Source organism: Melitaea cinxia, chromosome 10 (assembly GCF_905220565.1).
Source record: "Melitaea cinxia chromosome 10, ilMelCinx1.1, whole genome shotgun sequence".
Classification (NCBI taxonomy): Eukaryota; Metazoa; Arthropoda; class Insecta; order Lepidoptera; family Nymphalidae; genus Melitaea; species Melitaea cinxia.
Genome location: NC_059403.1, coordinates 1609505 through 1631878, shown reverse-complemented (window position 1 = coordinate 1631878; position 22374 = coordinate 1609505). Strand labels below are relative to the sequence as shown.

Here is a 22374-nt window from a genome sequence, read left to right as displayed (position 1 = left end):
ACAATACTTATTTTTTTTGTTTAACATGACAAAAACAATTTTAAGAAAAGCACTCAAAAGTAAAGATGCAATTAATTAAAACACACGCATGCACACACACATAAACAAACACACACACACACATACAAACACATACAACTACTCACTCAATTAGATTCATAATGTTTTTTTACAAACGCTCATAATACGAGATGTCTTCTAATTTGTTAAATAATATATTTAAACAAACTGTGTAATCCTATTTTGGTTCTAGTAATTGTTATATTATACTTTAACTAAACAAGCTTTGTATCAACTGTTGGATTATCCAATAAATAAATAAATAAATAAATAAATAAACGAATAAATTACTTACGTTTACAGCAATTATTATTTTTATAGTTTTAGTAACAGAGTGTTACTATCATAAATGCAGCAAAATTCATATTGATAAATTCTAATTACAGAGCTTTCGAAGGAAACTGATATAAACATGGTCGTAAACCTCAGATGAGACTAATCATTTCATACATACAGTAAATTACATAATTGTATTTATTAAGTTTGCATTTCATTGACGGCACACTTTCACTAAATTCTCGAATACAGAGAAATTATTTCAGTCATTGTATTCGATAACTGTTATTTATACTTGTTGCGCCATAAAAAAATGATCGGACAGAATATCGTTTCACCAAATTATGGCGTAACCAAAAAAAAAACAATATGTAGAAAAGTCTTGGTCAGTGGACTCGCGTCGACTTTTAGAGATTCTAAGACTAGTTATTAAGGTTTCTAAGATTCGAAAGTTGCGGTGAAGTACCGATGCATGTTTAAACAAAAAAAGAATATATGAAACAACAAAAGCACGGGCATTATAGACCTGTGGATATATCACTTACATTAAAAAAAAATTATGGCATAACCAAGAACCAAAAAAATAAATTAATATGCTGAAAAGATTCTCGGTACATATATTCTTAGTTTCTCTCAGTCATAATTACTCTAATAGACAAATTTAGAAAGGCTTATTAGTGAAGTAAAAGTTTTCAACATTCAGAAGCTAAAGCCATTGCCACTACATTGATAATATCTTCTTTGTCTTAATTAAAATTTAGTTGTATAACTTTATTTTTATTTTTTAACTACTCGATCTTTACTCACAAAATAACATTTTGTTTTCTTTTTGTTTCAGTGTCAACATTTTTACCCCAAACATTATGATTTACAAATGGATATTATGATAAGAGTGAAGTGCTGTCAAGAAACTAAAAATCCAAAGTGACGAAGTGGTGTGGTGTCTGTTCTGCTGCGTTCCGTTGTTCTTATTTCTATTCCTTAAACTTACCCTCAAAATGTCAGACAAGACGACATCGTCGGTTGGTCCAAGAAGTTTCGAGACTATCTCTGAGGAGGATGGCGAGTCGCCGTGGGAGAAACTATTAGGAGACGTGAAGGACGCTGTTCCTACTATAATAAAAACCAACGCGTCGAGCGCAACGATTTCGAGAAGTGGCGACGAAGCTGTCGTTACTCCAGTCGTCGATCTCGAAGCTAATAAATTAAAACGATCAAAGAGTCTCAATCAACGAAGAAACAGCAGTGGTCTTCTTAGCTCAATTCCTCGGCAACTACGGCTTTCTCTTCGAGGTGTTCGTAGTGAACCTTCCAGTGTCAAAGACATTCCAACTACCAGAAATGATAGTGCCCTCAACCTTCTTATGAGGTAAGCCTTATGACCATTATTGTTATATATTAATACTTCTGTCTTAAAAATGGGCACTAAAAGTCATTTTTAAATGCCGAATTCTCTAGATTCACATTTTCTACTTAAGAATTTTAATAAAAAATATTTGGAGGCCGAGAATAATGGCGCCTGCATGACTTCGTTCTCGCCAGCGTTTATTACTTCTTTATCGACGGTTTTCAGTAATTGCCCTCCAATTTCGTTGCCTACATTTTTATTACGTTCATTAATGTCGTGTTGAAAACTTCATCGATCGATCTTATCATTTACAATTATCATTTATTTGATGTATAATAAAATCATCACTGAACCCGTTACCTATTTCAGAAGCAATTCATATACAAGTTATTTTATTTTTCAATGATATTAACGCACAACATAACGTAGTAACTTTCTTGGCATATGTAAAATTCACGTAAAGGAAGCGGATGTCCTTCTTTTTAGCACGATCGGTAATGATATACAGGAAACTTGTCGCCGCAGAGACGCTACCCAAACAATGCTAGTTTGACGGCGAATTGGAATCTTGATTTAGCCTTACGTTTAGCCGTCGATCAGGGTTACTGCGTTTTATCCTGCTGCATTGTTACAACAACGCACATAAAATGATGCACCGATCAATAAATTAATCTTATTTGACATTAAAATATGTAGTATCAAACCTGTACTTGTAGATATATTTATTATGATATCTAATTTATTAGTAAAATAAAATCTCCTGTGCTCATTCATCAGACTCTCACTACTGATAATGAGTCACGTGATTATTATTTTAAAATGATCATATATTTTGTTAATATATAAATACGATAATTATTTAATGTTTACAGGCATAAAGCAAATAATAATTAAAAAATAAACTTAATTTTTTTTAATAATTACAAAAATATTAAGTATAAGTGTTGTGAGCCTAACGAAGATTCCACAATAATCTAAGTATGTATGTATTGTATATCTTGTGTGTATATACAGGTGCGAAATTGTAGAAAGTTCTTAGAAATAAATTGCCAATGACATTTTATTGGTTGTGCGAATTCTTAGCACGATTGTACCAAGAACGTCGCGAGGCCGTTTACTTCCTCTGAACTAATACTTACGTGATGCTCAATCCGCACAACAATGAGGTTATTAACGTATGTAGAACTCATTTATAATAAGCTCTGAAAAAAAAAATAGTTTATGGTCCTTATTTTTGCGGGAATAAAGTTCACACTACCCGAGCAACAAGGTTAGCCTAACGTTTGGGTGGCGGGCGCCAATGTTAATGTTTGCAATAGAACAGTTCCCCTGCTTCCTGCCTTATCGATATTTAGAAACGGTCGACCTGAATATCGATTCCTATGCACGTCTGTAATTTCCTCCTGAATATATAGTTGTCCGCAGAATTTCCATTGCAAATATTAAAAAATTCCAAACCTAACTAATAAAAAAGTACCTATTTTAAATTATATTTTTAAGTATTCAAATGTTTTTATTTTTAAATATTTTTTCACTAGCTCGTTGTCGCAGTTTATAGTGATCCCCCAACGCGATGTATTTTTTTTAGAATTATTAATACTCGTACATACTTTAGGTACTTTAAAATTGAGTTTCTTTAATTATTTTGTACTTTTTAAAGGCAACTCAGGTTATTGTGTCGGGCTTTTTCTTAATTTTTAATTTAATTTTTATTACGTCACGCATTTATATTTTTATATCTTGCAGAGTTAGTGTTGGTAAAGAGAATACGTAAAAAAAATCGTCAGCTATAATGATGCGTCAATCATCAAAGAATCATGATTAAACTGTAATGGAGATATAAATTTATTAAGATATTTTTCTATAATTAAAGGACAAAAGTAAGAAATATGGAGAAAAACAATTACGTAATGAAAATATATAAATTATTAATCGAGGACATGTCTCAAAAATTCGTTGTATAAAATAGACAAATACAAATGATGTTTGATGTATCGACAGTATAAAGGAAGGAGGAATTAGTAATAGAGTCGATTTTTGCTTTTTTGAAGTATTTCTTATCTTTACTTTTTTTTTCTCTACAACATACACACATGGTCGTCTATTCATAATGTAAACAACTTAATGCTTGTATTATAGACCGACTGGTATTAGCTTTTTTTTTTGGTAAACATACATATAAATAATACATATATATATGAAGGAACGCCGAGCGAATTCTGAGGATAGACCGGACTCTCTTCATCATGGTTATTCACAGCGGGCGCTTCCTCAGAATCGGCCATCATGGATGTTATTTTACAAAGATTTAAAACAATTATACCACTACGAAATATTATCGAACTAATTTTAATTGGCAAAAAAAAATTAAGAAACTGAATTTGAAAAGATTACAAAGAAACAAACTGATTTGGAGCTGATGGGTTTGCGAGTACATGTCACACGTCCGCTCTCAATCCAAAAAGTGACCAGCGACCGAACTGACACCTGACTGACAACTCCATCCGGTGTTTACCCGCTCCAAAATACAATAATCGTAATAAAGCACCTAATTCATTATTAACGTAATAATTCACGTAATAATTTCACATGGCAACAGTATAAATCAAACCAAATTTAATTATTTCCTTTAAAATATAGTACGCTCCATTTTATATATAAAAATAAATATGTATATTATACCCATACTCGGTGTGGGAATCGAACCCACAACCCCCGGAGCAGAAAGCAGCACTACAAACTGAGCCAAAGGGCTAGTCAAAAAAGTAAAAATATTTAGTACAAAGCTAGTATATTGTTGGTGTCCTAAGAGGCGACTAAGGGATAACACAGTTCCACTACCACCTTGGAACTTAAAAAGCCGACCATCTAACTGCTGGCTTTGAAATACACAGGCCGAAGACGGGCAGCAGCGTCTTCGGTGCGACAAAGCTAGTACTGCGGTCACCAACCCGCCTGCCCAGCGTGGTGACTATGGGCAAAACACATGAGTTCACGTTATTTTTGGCGTAAACTTGTGGAGGCCTATGTCCAGCAGTGGACTGTATAGGCTGTAATGATTGATGATGATAGTATATTGTGAGAACGTCACATAACTAATCCTTTTTTACTAAATGTTTTTTTTTTCTTTTTCGGGCTTAGCGTCTCAATATATCAAAAAATTTCATCATTATCCAAGAAGTATGTAAAAAAACGAATTAAATACAAGTTCGTTGAATGTCAAATTTCAACGACCCGGGGCCAGGTAACCCATTTTCTTTGTTCTGCGCGTGATCCATCAAAGTATATTTACTTTGATGGATTTACAGCGTTTAGGTCAATTGTCTTGTCTCTTAGAGTCAAACAAACCGATGTAGATTTACGATATTTACGAAGTATAACTGTTTATGTGTTACTAATACTGGCGCTGTGAGTAACTGCAAAATTAGGATTAAACAAGAACTTATATAGCATGCAATTTTCAATTTAAAATATGATGTTTCTGTAGCATTATTTGTATGTAATGATTTTAATTCTAATAAACAGTCAAGATATACACTCAGTAATTTTTTTTTAAAACGGATATAATGTAACTAATATTTTTATTAGATATTTTGATTAAAAAATGGTTGCGGTAAAAGGTAATGGTTGTAGTACTGAGTGAACTTTAAAAGACAGACACTGCAGATTATCTAAGCTTTAACAAAAGCTACTTATCAACTCAAAAAATGAAGTTTCTTCCCCTTATCAAAACCTGGATGAGAGCATTATATCTACATTGAAACCTTAACTGAAGAAAGTACTAAGTGACATGAAATTAGTGACAAAGTAGGGTAATTAATGAGAAAAGGCCATAGACCGTGATGACCTTTGTATATATTGTTACTATGTAGTGATTCATAAAAATAATATAATATATATATAGTTCGTATGCAGTTTTTATATGATTCGTTATTTCAATCATTCAATTTCATTTATTACTCAAATAAAATAACGTATATTTTTAATCTGTGGCAAATAAAATTGTTGTTACTTTAAATATTTTTGGTTAAATACTGACTAATTCTATTACTTTATTGTAACGAAGAGAAAAAAAATATAATAAGTAAAAAATTATAAATATGTGTTATCAAATGTGGTGCAATTCAATTATTCTTTATATTTTAAGCAGTAACGAAGTTATGTGTGTTGGACTCTAGGCCGCTTTTTATAATTCTTTCACTATAGCAAAATTCAGAAAGCTAGATCAGTCCTGATTTTTGTGATGATTTTGTGATGATGTGTGATTTTGTGATTTGTGATTTTTTAAAATATATATTTATATATATACAATTAGTTCTGCAAACAAGCGTACGGCTCACCTGATGGTAAGCGATTACCGTAGCTTATTACACATGTATATTAGTTGCCGACTCTACCCCCAATCCCCCCAGCTTTCGTCACCTTACTCGCCACAGGAACGCAACACTGCTTGAAAGTAGTATTATTTAGCCGTGATCGTCTGTAAATTCGAGGTACTTCTTCAGTCGGACTGGATATTTTTTGCTGTGCCCTATCTCAGTTTTAAAGTGTTTATGTAACCGCGAGTTCTAATAAAAGGGATAAATTTAAAATCAGTAAAGAAGTTGCTAGTGTGTTAAAATGTATTATGAATTAAGGCATCTCTGACTGAAGTAGCAATAGTTCAATAGCACCTGATAGTAACATTTCAATGTACAGACTTAGTTGTCTTCGCTTCAGCCTGTATTATCCCACTGCTGGGCATAGGCCTCTTTCCCCATGTAGGAGAAGGATCAGAGCTTAATCCACCGAGCTGCTCCAATGCGGGTTGGCACTTGGCGGATATATTCCTTACTATGAGTAACGACCGCTATTAGGTGTATATGATAACAACCGGGACCGACGGCTTAACGTGCTCTCCGAGGCACGGTGGGGAGACCCACAAAGACTGCACAAACACCCAGACCACGGCAAACAACTGTATAGCCAATACGCAATCGGGATCGCCCGCAACCGCCAGCGCAACAGGTACAATCCATGACTGTGACCGTTGCGCCAACGCGTCGTCGTTGTCTTCGTCTATATTTTTTTTCTCTGATAAGATTAATAACGCTTCAAAGTAAAATATATAATCTTTCCATGTTTCTTATTACATTTTTTGTCTGCGTCTATCATGACATATCAAAATATAAAACCGAAGTTTCGGTACGAGTGACTCACCTAAACCAGTTCAAAGAACCGTTGAGATCTAAGTGGTATCAAAGCAAAAACATTTTTTACGATAAATGTCATTGCCTTGACATATCTGATTTTAAAATCATTTTTTTTTAATTTATTTATAGAGTATAATATCATTGTAGTCGTATTAAAAATATTTTACATTTAAAACTATTGGATAATGGTAAGAAAAATTACTACACCTTAGAGTCGTAGAACATTCTATAGACAAATCTCTATCAAGCCCTTTGCATAGCAACGAATAAGAAATCCGACACAATTAAGCCGACTAGGCATATTAAGATCAAACACGTTTCATTTGTCGAGAACCACGTGTCATATTCATTATACAATCGCATTCATGTGGTCGTTTTAAATTATATTTATACCTAAAGGAAATGGCATCATAGGTTCAATTTTTGTTAAATTATAGTTAATAATGGGGTTATTATTATTCTAGTATTATATGTATATTTGCTATTTTAAATTGTTTATTGTAGTAGATCGATATACATATATATTAATCAATAAATTTTAGTTCTGAATACATCCACATGTGATATACGTACTAGATGTTTGCAGTAGTACAGGATACTAGCTATATTTTGTAAGAAGATAATGCCATCTATGAGGGAATAGCGAAATTAAAGTTATCCCATGAATATGTGACACGAAAATAGGATAGCAGCTGTACGCGAGACTATTTCAAACTCGCGTGTCACCATTGGAGCGACTTGGCAACAGTATTTGCGTTTCCACTGAGGACGAAGTTCATCCTGAGATATTTAAGTCATTGGCTAATGGTACTAAATTTAAAGACACAAATCATTAAATATGAACATGAATCTAATATTTCGGTTTCGGTAAACTTAGAATCATTCATAATAATAATAATAATAATTATTATTATTATTGATTTAATTCAGATTTACACCTATACAAGTGTTAGTAACAATTTTATATGTTAAATTATAATAAATTTAAAGTAACTAATTTCAGAACAATGAATTCAATATTTTTCACTCTTGTTCATTTTCCCGGAACACAAAATAAGCTAGAATCAATTAACTTCTTACATGTCTATATGTTGCAGTCAGAACTCTTAACCAGTCAAAAGTACTATTGACTAGTGAAATCAGTCAAAAGTACTTTTGACTGGACAAGTTGGTCAAAAGTGGTTTTGACTGAAAGTTATTGGTTATTAGTACTTTTGACTGCAAATTCGCGGTTAAAAATACTTTTGACTGACGCTCTCCGTCAAAAGTAGTTTTAACCTCAAAAAAAACGTCAGTCAAAAGCACTATGAACTCGTTAGATGTGAATAAATTTAGTCAAATGATCCTGATAAACCATAATAAATTTATGCCCGAGATCTTCTTGCGACTGCATGTCAATCAAATCGACTTGGCAGCGACTGTTCATTTCAGTATGCAGGATCAGTTTCTAAAACTGACCCATCCTTTTCTTGTTTTCCTTCCTTTGGCATACTTCGCACATTGATAAATATATATTAATCATTTTTTTTTGGTAACATTAGCGTACTTTTTTGCCGTTTCATTCTAAAGTCTATCGCGACCACCATGCCCTATAGAAATATGAGCAGCATCAATAATGTCATAGATTTCCTCAGCCGGCAAAAATATTTGACAGGTTCTGTGTTTGTAACTAATTTTTTTATACCACAAACTTCAATGTGTTAAAGCGTTGTAATCTACTGTACTTTGATGGTGTTTCCATTTCATTAAATTTCGCGTCTGCCACATCCATTGCAAACTTTTCAAATTTTTCTTTTGTCGTCACATTGAAATGATTATCTTTCATATCTTCCATCGCTAAAATTCTTTGTAAAAAGCCTTCTTTCTTTTCATAGTCACTCATTTTTGTTCTAATATCAGCACGTTCTCCACTAATAATGAGTAATATAAAAGTATATATGTGCGTTTGTCGTTATTTTTATCGACCACCTTTACTTTTTAAGAGTTTTGACGGAATCATTTAGTCAAAAGTACTTTTAACCAGCTCCATTGGGCAAAAGTACTTTTAACTGTTATTTTAGTCAAAAGTATTATTGACTAAAGCAAACGGTCAAAAGTACTTCTGACTGATTTTGCTAGTCAATAGTGCTTTTGACTGGTTAAGAGTTTTGACTGCAACATATATACTAAAGCCGCAAAAGTTGGGTGGCGGTGATCACTCAAACATTAGTTACCTGCATACTCGTTTATCAACATAAAAAATAAATAAAAATCCATATGTGCGCGAAGCATCCGCACAAAAACAAGATGTTCAATCTCTCGATTTGCCTCGAATCAGAGAAACTTCGAATTATGTGTTGCATGCTTACATTTTAATTCAATCAGTTAGCTGATATATGGGAAATACTGACTAAATAAACAAGGTTTTGTATACAAATGCGTTTCGAGCTTCCCATTATACACTAAGTTTAGTAACCCGTGTGTGTGTGATCAATAATAGCATTACATTTGTTATGGTATCAAATAAATCTTATATTGCTGATAAATACTTTATGAATCGTTTAAAGCATCATTTGGGTTAATTGTAACCATTGCTTCTCTTAGAACCTGTTGCATGAAGCTATCTGATGGAAGAGCCTTCGTTGATCTAACGCACTTTTTTTATGTATCTTATACGTTTCCATGTTCTTTATTAGTTATGTGAACAGAATTTTTAGAAAAAAAAAATACGTATTATTCAGTCAAAAAACACACAGACATAATTTGACGGATAAATTTACAATGATGTATAATTTTTTTATCGCAAGAATGCTCAATTACTTGTGGATGTAAAAAAATTGAAAAAAGATGTTTAATTCGTTGGATGTATTGAAACACTGCAATCAAGCGGCGTCTTCACGACGCCGAAGAAACGACTTATCGGGTTTCACATGATAAACGACGAAGAAATATAAATATTCTAACTCGTTCCCATGTTAGTTTTATATAGGCTTGCAATTTATTAATACCTCATTGTGTTATATACACGAAATAATCCGATATTTGTGTACTTTTTCAATTGACAACTTAGTGTTGTCTTGGATTAGACCACTTTATTGTAATGAGTAGAGGGGGGAGGGGGGGCTGAAAGTGTTGTTCCCTGTACACTTAGTACACTAATTTTTTTTGAAGTGAAATTTCTTTAGAATGTGATTTGAAACTCGATAAAACGAAAATGCGTCACGATAAATAAATAATCACACAAATGTATAGGAGTGAATGAGATAGAATACATCACGTAGTGGTTATATCCTCTTTGGAATACATTACTGCTTAAAGGGGTAAGAGACACGTTTTACGACGCTTACGACCTTTTTTAAACGGTTTTATTTAGCTCACCCCGTTTGTTTTATTTTTTATTCTTGGGTCAAATTTAGTCATTCAAATTTCACCCTCTTCCTGTCAACCGATTAATCTGAAATTTTGTATACACTTTGGATTTTGGTGACAATACAATTATGTTTATTCATTATCATTATAAATTCAAGATGGCCGCCGCTACAAAATGGCGGATAATTCATGTTTTATTAATCCCATCAATATGGGTATCAAATGAAAGGGCTCAACAAGCAGAATACAATATACTATAAAAAATTGAAATCCAAGATGGCGGCCGCTACAAAATGGCGGATAACGTAGGTTTTATCAATCCCATCAATATGGGTATCAAATGAAAGGGCTCAACAAGCAGAATACAATATACTATAAAAAATTGAAATACAAGATGGCGGCCGCTACAAAATGGCGGATAACGTAGGTTTTATCGATCCCATCAATATGGGTATCAAATGAAAGTGCTCAACCAGTATAATCAATGTACTATATAAAATTAAAATCCAAGATGGCGGCCTCTACAAAATGGCGGATAACTTAGGTTTTATCAATCCCATCAACATGGGTATCAAATGAAAGGTCTCAACAAGTAGAATACAATTTACTATGCAAAATTGAAATCTAAGCTGGCCGCCGCTACCAAATGTCTGATAACAATTTTTTTATCAATCCTACCAATATGGGTATCAAATAAAAGGGCTTGACAAGAAGAATACAGTGCACTATACAACCTCAATATTTAAGATGGGCCTTGCAATAATGAAGCACTAAATGAATTAAACAGAATGCGAAATAAAAACTAAAAACTAGAAAATAAAAATAGGTAAAAAAACTTTTTAAGTTAAACGGTTTTATGTTGAACATACATTGCAATGTTTAAGATAAATGTACTAAAAACCAAAAAATAATAAAATAGATACAGTCGTGGGAATTATAAACATATGCATAGACTAGACTAAAATAAAACCGTGGGGCACGTCAATTGTCTACAAATTATCGACTTAATGTGCGATAGAAGAATCGTTTAATTCGTCGTTAAAATAGGCAGTTGGCCCGCAGACGGTGAGGAAATTACTATTTTCTTGCTCATGGAAATTCCAATAGTTACATACACTCCATGTAAATAAAAGAGATGTTTCAACTAGTTTATCGTTGGACATTCACACTGCTGGCTGGCGAGGAATCGTTTCACTGCTCGTAGTTTGTCTTTAATCGACAAAACATATGATAAAAGTACTACTCGCTCACCACTATGAAACCCTAAAACTCGCTTATAATCGAGCTTGCTAGCTTGTTTCCACATTCTAGCCCTACTTATCACACGTCCATCGTTGTCGGTTGAACAACTGCCTAATTATAGTGTAACATTACAAAACAAACATTTTAATCAACGATTGTAGACAATTGACGTGCCCCACGGTTTTATTTTAGTCTAGTCTATGCATATGTTTATAATTCCCACGACTGTATCTATTTTATTATTTTTTGGTTTTTAGTACATTTATCTTAAACATTGCAATGTATGTTTAACATAAAACCGTTTAACTTAAAAAGTTTTTTTACCTATTTTTATTACGAGACCGTGATTATCGTCGATAGAACAATTGGAACGGCATACCTTCCTACGACTTTTCAGAAGTTTCAAATCTGCCGTGTGTGAATTGCACACACACACACACAATTCTTTTTAAGTTAATTAATGTTTCAATACAATATGTACTTATTATTATATTCTTTATTGCACTTAAAAAAAAAAACAAGTAAAAATCATATTTATAAAGTTCGCAAGGGCGAACTTATCTCTAGAAGAGATCTCTACCAGTCTACCCATGGTGGTGAGAATTGCCGTATAACGGGGCACAGAAGTGCAAGAGTGATTAATAATAATAATGATTATTAATCTATTTATATTATATTTATATATTTTTCAGAATTATTCAGAATTAATAATATAAAATACATGTAGACTACATAAACACTTAGATGAACGTGTATATACATACATAAAATAAATACATACATTGAAACTTATTTTAAATATTATTATATTATAATAGTTTTCAGCCAATACTCGTTTTTATGGTTTTATAAAGATAGACTTAATTGTTCCTCGCGATAAGGCACACATGAGTTCACGCCATTTTTGGCCCCAACTTTGTCCTATATAGGCTCCTTATCTATCTTCTCCTTATTCTTGTAGGCCTATGTCCAACATTGGATTGCGATAGGCTGAAGTGATGATGAGGCATGACTTATAGCCATAAAATGAGTTGGTTTTAGAGATACATATATACCTACACAATTATTATTAAGTATCGCTTGAACAAGTTCTGTAAACTCTTGGCATTGCTTTGAACATACCTCGTGTATTACACGTACACTGACGATACATTTTCAGGTTCCCAGTAATACAAATTTAGAATACTTTTTAGAGATTTAAATAGTATAAGTACGCGCATACAGTACATGCATCGGTAATTCCATTGTTATAGGTAGGCATATGTTGCGACGCGTTGGCGCACAAGTCACAGCATCGGTTTGTGGCTGTTGCGCGCACATTTGTATTGGTCATACAAATATTAGCCGTGGTCTGGATATCTGTGCAGACCTTGTAGGTCTCTCCACCGTGCTTCGGAGAGCACGGTAAGCCGTCGGTCCCGGTTGTTATCATGTATACCTGATAGCGATCGTTAGTCATAGTAGGGAAGATATCCACCAATTTGCATTGGAGCAGCATGGTGGATAAAGCTCTGATCCTTCTTCTACTTGTAGAAAGAGGCCTATGCAGTGGGATATTACAGGCTGAAGCGAGGTATATGTTGGTCGATTTTTAGCGTATATATTGTTATAACAGTTATGAATTTAAAGGAAACAGAAAAACTAAAAAATAAAAAAAATAACATGTGTTGAGTTAATTTCCAATACAATTTTTTTGCGATACTTTCTTTTATATTTTTCAAAGTTTATGCTTCGATTTTTGAAAACTAAGCTAAACTGTATAAATGAGCTTAAGAATTTCATCTGGTCCTTTTCAAGTCGATTAGAAGATAAGATTAGACTGCTAGATGTTTTGTAAAATAGGGTAATAAATGCAGTTTTTGATATAAAATAGTCGAAATGTTGTCATAACACTTATCAACGTAAATCTTAGTACTTTGAGATTTTCATCATTTGACCTAAAATATATATAAATTGATCAATGATTATGACTTTAACAAGTATACATTTAATAGAAAAGGGATTTGAAGACTGTTTCGCTATTAGAACGCCACATTATGGGTTGTGTATTCTGCAGAATGACGCTACGTCTATGCTTTATGGGCATAAAAAAAATCAAAATGAATGAAATTTTAAGGCAACGTTATAGGAATAATATACTTTATAATTACATATTTCGAATAAAAAACAGTTAAAACAATAGTTGAGTTCTCTGATCATAAATAATTGTCGACAATTCAATGAATAATGTTTTGTCTACAATGAACAAAGTCTTTTAATTACACAATCTTTATGTCATTAGTGAAGCTAATTTCACGGTATGTATTGTAATTGTCTGTGGTTACTAGTTGCTATTGTTCTGAATATTGAATCTTAAATAGCCGTGAAGTCACTGTCACTTACATATGATTTTAAGGTCTCCTATTTTTTATTACAGCCATTATTGCAACGTTCATTTAATTTTTTAACTCTTTCGTATCCACACAAAACTGATTAAAATGCGATTAATCTATTTTTTAGAAGTCGAATCGATTGTATTGTAGCGGGTATAAAACGTCGACTCTATCCTCGTCACACTTGCTTATGCGTCATTTACGTCGAATTCGTAAAATCCAAGGAACTACGAGATTACGTCAACTTTTTTGCGCAACCAAAGTTTATAAAAAGCTGTCACTTCAAGAGTTCAAGCGTCTGATTTGATAAATATTTAGAAAAAAATGTAAAATCAAAATATGATTCTTAGAAAATAAACACATTATCGACTAATCGAGTTATAATATTATCATTAATGATCGAATGATCAATTTAGAAATTAGGGAAGGCGACGGTGAGACGCGCCGCGGCGCCACTGGCAGCGTTGGCACGGGCCGCTTGCAGTTGTGTAGTGTTTGTTTGTGATCGTCTTCACAGCCGTTTCATTAAACATCCGTCTGTTTCAGTTCTCGACCTATTCTGTCCACAATCAGTGCCAGTGTAATACGGCGTTTCGATATTTCTGCGACGCCATTACCGTACCATACTAGTGTGAGTTTTTTTTTCAAAATGATTTTGATAAAGACATTGAAAAAGTTTGTCGTACTATTGTTTGATATAAAAGAAGTGTTCAGTGAATCTCTTATTAATGTGTTACTGAAAGATGGACCGGTGGCACGTTTGTAATTATAGCTGTCATTCCTGTTAAAGATACATTCGTAAATAATTAATTAGTTTTAGACTTTTTTTAAAGTAACTTCTAAGCGCTGGTGTCGCTTTTTTTATTAAAAACTTTATTGAAGAAATTTTAAAGACTGACGAAAAGTATTCGCCTGTTATAGTGCATTAAAATTACCAAAATAGAGAGAGGTAAAATATTTATGTTAAAGAGAATGTCCGGTTTAAAGAGATGCATAAGCCAAGTGTCGATGTTTATGACTGGAAAGCCATTAAATTCATCAGAGTCTGCTTGGAGAGAAGAGTTACAAAAGTAAGTTATTTTTCTAAAAATATATAAGAAAATGAATTAAAAGAGAGAGAAAGAGTAGATTAAATATACCAAAAAAACAAATATCAGTGATTCAATAACATTATTCTCAGATATTTGTAAGATGAGAGAATCATTCACAGAAAAGTTGTCAGTTATCCAAAAATTGTTTGTTTTAAACAGTAACTAAAGTTTGTGTATAAGAAAATAAATAATACACATTATCACTTAAGCCGATTAAGCCTGCTGTGATTATTCTGATTGAATATTGCCGGTCATTAGTGGTCAATCATTGTAAAAATCATTCAACGCCACTTAAACCATGATGGCCGATCAACAACAAATAAATCAATTAAGCGCCCACAGTAAGTAATACGACACTTAATGTACCGTATAAATATTTGTAAAAGAAGCTTATTACTAAGTAGACCCAAAACAATTTTATCAGCCGACTTTAAAAAAGGAGGAAGTCGTCAATTCGACTGTATTTTTTATGTGTACATCATAACTACATTCTAACTTTTAATTGATCTCACTTCAGCCTATCGTAGTCCACTGCTGGACATAGGCCTCCCCAAGTTTGCCCTGAAAATGGCGTGAACTCGTGTGTTTTACCCATACAGAGAAGACGGGCAGCAGCGTCTTCGGACTGTGTATTTCAAAGCCAGCAGTTAGATGGTTATACCGCCATCGGTCGGCTTTTTAAGTTCCAAGGTGGTAGCGGAAATGTGTTATCCCTTAGTCGCCTCTTCCGACACCCACGGGAAGAGAAGGGGTGGCTATATTCTTTACTGCCGTAGCCACGCAGCAGGTTTAATTGATCAGTTACCGTTTTAGATCATTAATTTTTTTAGAAAGCTAGAGCCTCTCGATCGAGTCACTTTTTGACTTATAACGCGTTTTTAACTGACTGTTAGACTACTTTCGTTGTATTATTTGATGATGTCAATCGATGTAGTTCTTTTTTTCGTTTTCACGCAAACACTACTAATTAATCAAGGAAATAATTCTGCGTCTGTCTTTTTATAACATGATCTTTAGGCGTATTGGCGATTGTCAAGTGTTTACTATTGACATATGGCTAAAGGAGATGACAGTGCACTGTTGGGTTATAAGTAACAATAAACTATTGAAGAGGTGTGAAAAGAAATTTTGTTCAGATACAGCAGGAGAAAAAAAATTGGCTCTCTTGTTTAAAAAGATCCAGTTGAAATAGCTCGAATAGGCTTCAAAAGCACTTTCGAATTGTCATTTTATAAGTGAAAATTTTTAATGTGATTATTATTTTTAAATTTAACCCCCTCTCTTCCCGTGGGTGTCGTAAGAGGCGACTAAGGGATAACAAGGTTCCACTATCACCTTGGAACTTAAGAAGCCAACCGATGGCGGGATAAACATCTAACCGCTGGCTTTGAAAGACACAGGCTGAAGACGGGCAGCAGCGTCTTAGGTGCGACAAAGCCAGCCCTGCGGTCGCCAACCCGCCTGCCCAGCGTGGTGACTATGGGCAACATACATGAGTTCACGAATTTTGCGCGAACTTGTGGAGGCCAATGTCCAGCAGTGGACTGCAATAGGCTGAAATGATGATGATGATTATTTTTAAAAGTGAAGCTACCGCCGATTCGGAATGTAGATTCTGCAGAGAAGAATCGGGATAAATGAGATAATACTTAAAATTGATTTTATAAAAGTATGATATACCTTGTTTGTTAACACAATTCCGTTAAATCTATCTTTGATAATTATGCTTTAATAGAGAATACAAAATTTAATTTACAACATTCCCTCTGAAAGAATGAAATTGATAACGCAAATTCAAAGCCGACTGATACGAACATTATAATTTTACTTCTGTAAATCAAAAATAGTGAATCCTTTATACCGGCAACTTTGCTTTGGTACTTTGACTTCAGCAAACGAAAAATCACGTGACATTAAGACTAGGTTAAGACATTGATAGATGTCTCACCAACTCCTTGTTATATTTATTAAAACCCACGTCACCCGTATTGACGTCACCGCTCCGGCTATGTCAATAGAACCAATACTGGACAATATCATATAAGTATTGTATTTACGTAATTCTATAATATAAAAATGAGTCGCTGAATGTGTTGCTAAGCGCAAAACTCGAGAACGGTTGGACCGATTTCGCTAATTCTTTTTTTAAAATATTCCTTGAAGTACGAGGATGGTTCTAACGGAGAGAAAAATTCTAAAAAAAAAAAATAATAATAAAATTAAAGAATCGACTGTTAGGCGATACGAAGTTCGCCGGGTCAGCTAGTATTAAATACAAATTATTGTCATATTACGAAGGTGAGCGTTGCTTAAATCATAGTACTAAACTGTGTACTCGTAAATAATATGTATGTTCGCAGTTATAGATATATGTTCGAAGTTCGTTGAACGGAAATCGTGGTCAAAATACAAAAGTAATCAAAATGCGATTGTAATTTTAACTGTTTATATGTTACGCTTCCACGGCAAGGCCACTAGATTATTTTTGTAAAAATCGAAAATGTTTGGGGGCAGACCTAATAAGTATAGAAGTAGTAAGCAATATGGTACGGACGTATTTTTCATAGAGAAAAGAAAAACTCAGCGCAAACGCTGTCGCGATCACTAGAAATTTGTAAAAGATTAGCCGGATCAAAAAACAGACAGAGAGACTAAAATTGTAAAAAAATGTTATTTTGGTGTATGTACCGTGTATACATATATATAAATTTAGTAAAAAGCGGTTATTTTAACATTACAAACAGACACTCCATTTTTTTTATTTGCATATTTTATAAAAAATAGTAAAATTTTGTTTGTATATTTCTTTATTCATTTATACTTATAAGGATCACAAAAAAATAATATAAAAACTAATATATTACGGGGTCAGCGATGACAGAGCGCTAGAACCATCTCCATATTCATTATACGATCGAGAATACACGTAATAAATTAACAGGAAACGCGACGTTCACGAATGTAACAGTAAACCCGTAATTTCACCCTAGACGAATCGACTCTAGTCCTGCACTATCGTCACTCCCCAAAGCAACTCTGTCCACGTGCTGCCATTGCAATAACAAATGACGTTACGGTGTTTATCATTATCTTCTTAATACAATGACTAAACCATAATTTGTTACTGTAACAATACCCAATCCCACGACGTACAATCCTTTCAATGTTCCACCCTTATAATAACAATCCTAAATCTTAATCTCACGTCGTTCTTCCTTCAACACACTCATACTTTATACTACAGAGCTATACAAAATACAAGTCAAATCAAAAACAAGTGATAAATATATATTATTAATTTTTATATATTTTTGTTCTTAATACATTTGTTGTATTTCTTGTCATACTAGGAATTTCGCTTTGTTTTTTGTGCGGAGATCGAACCCGCAACCGCCAGCGCAACAGCCACAACCCAGTGCTGTGACTGTTGCGCCAACGCGTCGTCACTAGGAATTTAATACACTAAAATGTCTAAATATAAATTTCCATAAATTGAGAATAATTATATCCATATGTACTCAATAAGATAAAATAGTTAGGGCCTGTTTCACAAGTTTTGGATAACGCTATTTTACCGATGACAGTACCCGACAGTAAAAAGTTTTTGATTCATTATTCTTTTTACCATCGAATTCTTACTATATTTATGAAATATTTCTATTCACATATATTAATCTTAAACTTGTAGTTTATTAATTCAAGAGAAACAGGTCCTATGGCCCATTCTACCTCCCGCTGTCAAAGTCTGTATCGTCATCCGTCAAATAGCGTTATCCACGCCTGCTAGCGCCTGCCCAGCGTGATGACTATGGGCAAAACACATGAGTTCACGCCCTTTTTGGCGTGAACTTGTGGAGGCCTATGTCCAGTAGTGGACTGCGAAAGGCTGCTGTAATGATGATTATGTGATAGTAGTAATACATACATTATATATATGTACCATATAATAATACTACTACTACTATTGAATAACTAGCGTCAGTAGTATCAATAACTTTCATTAGTATAACCTTATTATATGGAACCTTTTATATCTTTTAATTTAACACTCCACCATATGAAACGGCTATGGATAAGATAATCCGACATAACGTACAGCGTTTGAGATAATGCTATAGTGCTTTCATTTACTTTATTAAGTTTTACATTTATCATGATCTGATATACATATACAATATTCCACTTTAGTTAATGAAATAAATGTTATACATACAATTTTATTTGATGATAAACTAAGATTAGATATGTGTAAGTGAATAGTTGTTCAGAGGATGTAGGTAGTAAAGGATTACACGCGATGAAAATCTGGTCTCGCAACAAGTCAAAAAGTCCTTTTTGTATCCGGATATTATACACAATATACTTGTGTTGTTTGTTTTTTAAAAATTTCGTTCAGTGTATAATTTTTACCTTAAGGTTTGTATTTCAGTCTAATTTATAATTTATATTTTACTTAAAAATTACCCTATGATCTCGAATTATAATAAACAAATTTTATTATAATCAGTTCAGTAGATATTGTGTGAGATAATCACTATCGCATTTATAATAGTAGTTGGTTTTATTGAGGTAGTACAGCAGGAAACATCTCGCCTAAAAATTGGAGCAGCCTGACTAAGAGGAGTACCCTCAATAGAAAAATAATGAACAATTTGCCTTTAGACATATTCTAGGTTAACTTAAGGAATGTTTAAAATGATAAGTTACAAGTATATTAATCTGTAGCATATACTTTTGAGGTTGGACAAATAGCAGGCAGCAGCCCATCTAGGGCAGTAACTCAAGATATAAGAGAAATATATAGAAATAATACAACTCATAAGTAGTGTTGATTCTATGGTGAGTTAGGTTGCCAGAGTTCTTGAAGAAAGTCGGGGTATACATAGGATCGGCCACGCGCTTGCAGTGCTCCTGGTGTTGCAAGCGTCCACAAGCTATATTCGCTTAACCTCAGGCGGAACTGTACGCTAAAAAAATAATTAAAAAATAAAATTGCGATAGCTATAAAAAATAAAATATATTTAACGAGAAGAACTGTACAGAATATAAGTTTTTCAGTTAAATAAATAAAAACGTAAAAAAATATATATAATATTTAATTTATTCTAAATAAAATTAAAAATAGAAAATTTTGAATTTAAATAATTTTTATATAAAATTACAATTGAGTAACAAGTGCAGCATTTATTCTAAAATCTAGTTCTATAGGGCAGAAAAAGCAGAAAATATTTTGTTATTTTAAACAAAATATAGGAAACTGAAAAGTGAGATTATATTTAGTTATTTTTGTGGATTCGATAGTAAGCCACTTTCTTACCAAATAGTGCGCTTTCCTAACATTTTTGTGTTATTTTTAAAACCAAAATATAATAAGTCGATTGGAAATAACGTATCAAATGCTTATCCACGAAATTTGATTTTTGATCCTCCTCTACTTACAGATATTTTTGTTTATAATGCATGTATTGATTGTTTAAATTAAATATCGTTTAATTAAATTATATATTCAGTTTTCAAAAGACTGATTTACTTAAACGCTTTTGTTTGTTCAAAGCTTTTTTTAAGCCTTAACAACAACTTACGCAAAGTATCAGTATTAAATTTAGCAAATTACAATATTTTTCACGCAAAAAAACAAAGCAAAAATGTTGTTGTTTTGAACCGGTATCAAAAGAAAGCGTATGTTCTTAATTCGACCGTATAGTTTATGTGTGTACTTGTGTAGGTAACACATAACTTCTTATTATAGGTTTACTGATTTTGATGATTCTTAATTTGAAACCTGGTGCATATCGTGTATGTCCGTCGCATTTAAATTTAAGAGAGATCTGACGAGTAGTTTTGAGTAATTTTATTAATAATGTATATTGCACTATTAATTGATGTAAATTATTAATAATAATAATAATAATAAATTCATTTCGGTTTTTTATTTTATTTGAATTCAAACAATTATTTCGTACAAATTGTTCATATAACGTTTCTTTTGCAGATACCGCAACGCCCGTTATGCAGCGAGACGTGTTCGCAAGCGCGTCATCTTCAAACACGGGGATTGTAACGTCGTTCAATGGAACGTGGCGAAGCGCAGGCGCCGATACCTCCAGGACATCTTCACGACCCTCGTGGACGCGCAGTGGCGTTGGACGCTACTCGTATTCGCTCTCTCTTTCATTCTCTCGTGGCTCCTCTTTGCCCTTATTTGGTGGCTAATCATTTTCACCCACGGCGACCTTACCCCGCCCACCAATAGCTCCGAAGTATTCGTTCCTTGCCTAAATAATGTCAATTCTTTCACTGGCTGCTTCCTCTTCTCAGTAGAAACACAACATACTATTGGATACGGTTCACGAACGACGAATGAGGAATGCCCAGAAGCAATTTTTGTCATGTGCTTACAGAGTATTGTCGGTGTATTCATTCAGGCTTTCATGGTAAGTTTTCAAACTACTTTTGATTTCTGTTTTTTTTTGTGTGACATTGGGAATTAAGTAATAGTAAATTTGAATAGTAATTTACATAATGATCGTTTTACTCTAAAAGCCAAATACAATAATTACTTTTTATTTTTACAAATAATGTAATGTTGGCTTTTGTTCGTCAAACCAGAGACGAAAATGTTAAATTTACAAAACAACAATCACGTTCTAAAATAATTATTAAACCCCCATATTTTAGTTAAAAACACATTAGAAATATTTAACAACCAAAGTGGTGTAGTAACAAAAACTAAAGATAATACTCTTATAATTTGAACCAAAATTTTAACCATTAAAAGGGCTATCAAAATATATATTTTTATTAAGAAATCTTCCTGCTTCGTAGCCAATATGATAATATGATATTAAAATAAGCTTGGAACTAAGCCAAATGTATACGAACCAATCTGTGATCCAGATGCTCTCTTAAAAATAATTACGAAATTAAATATACCCACTTAAGATTTTACGTTTTACTAGATTGTGTAGGTTGGTTTTTTCAAATAAAAATTGTACTTTCGGATTATGACATTTTAATTACAAACTTTGTAATAATGTTTTCAATATAAAAATGTCGACGAACGCACCAAGAGGTGGTAGATGTAAAAATTGTTCCAATTTTAGGTGGGAATTGTGTTCGCTAAACTGTCTAGACCAAAAAAGCGAGCCCAGACCCTGCTTTACTCCCGGAACGCCGTAATTTGCCTACGAGACGGTCAACTGTGTCTCATGTTTCGAGTCGGTGATATGAGAAAATCTCACATTGTCGAAGCGCATATAAGAGCACAAATAATCCGCCGCAAGGTATATTATTACGACAAAGCGGAGACTGGTTAGTGATTGGGGAATTCAGTCAGCACGCTTCGAGCCTTCCGACTCGTTCTCACCACCTAACCGAAAGGGATTGAAATCTGTTCTTGAACATAAAATCACCAGCTGTACAGATTTTAATTCCCATCAATTTGA

The 22374-nt window shown here is 33.2% G+C and overlaps 1 protein-coding gene across 1 annotated transcript in view; it reads left to right on the top strand.

The window, feature by feature from the left end:
* The first annotated feature begins 1334 nt into the window (after positions 1-1334).
* LOC123657024 (G protein-activated inward rectifier potassium channel 3-like) overlaps positions 1335-22374 on the top strand; it is a 34031-nt gene continuing 12991 nt past the window's right edge. Inside the window, exons 1-3 of the mRNA XM_045592627.1 lie at positions 1335-1705; positions 20922-21363; positions 22033-22212. Of these exons, the coding sequence (XP_045448583.1) occupies positions 1335-1705; positions 20922-21363; positions 22033-22212 (993 nt within the window). The remainder of the gene's footprint in view (positions 1706-20921; positions 21364-22032; positions 22213-22374) is intronic.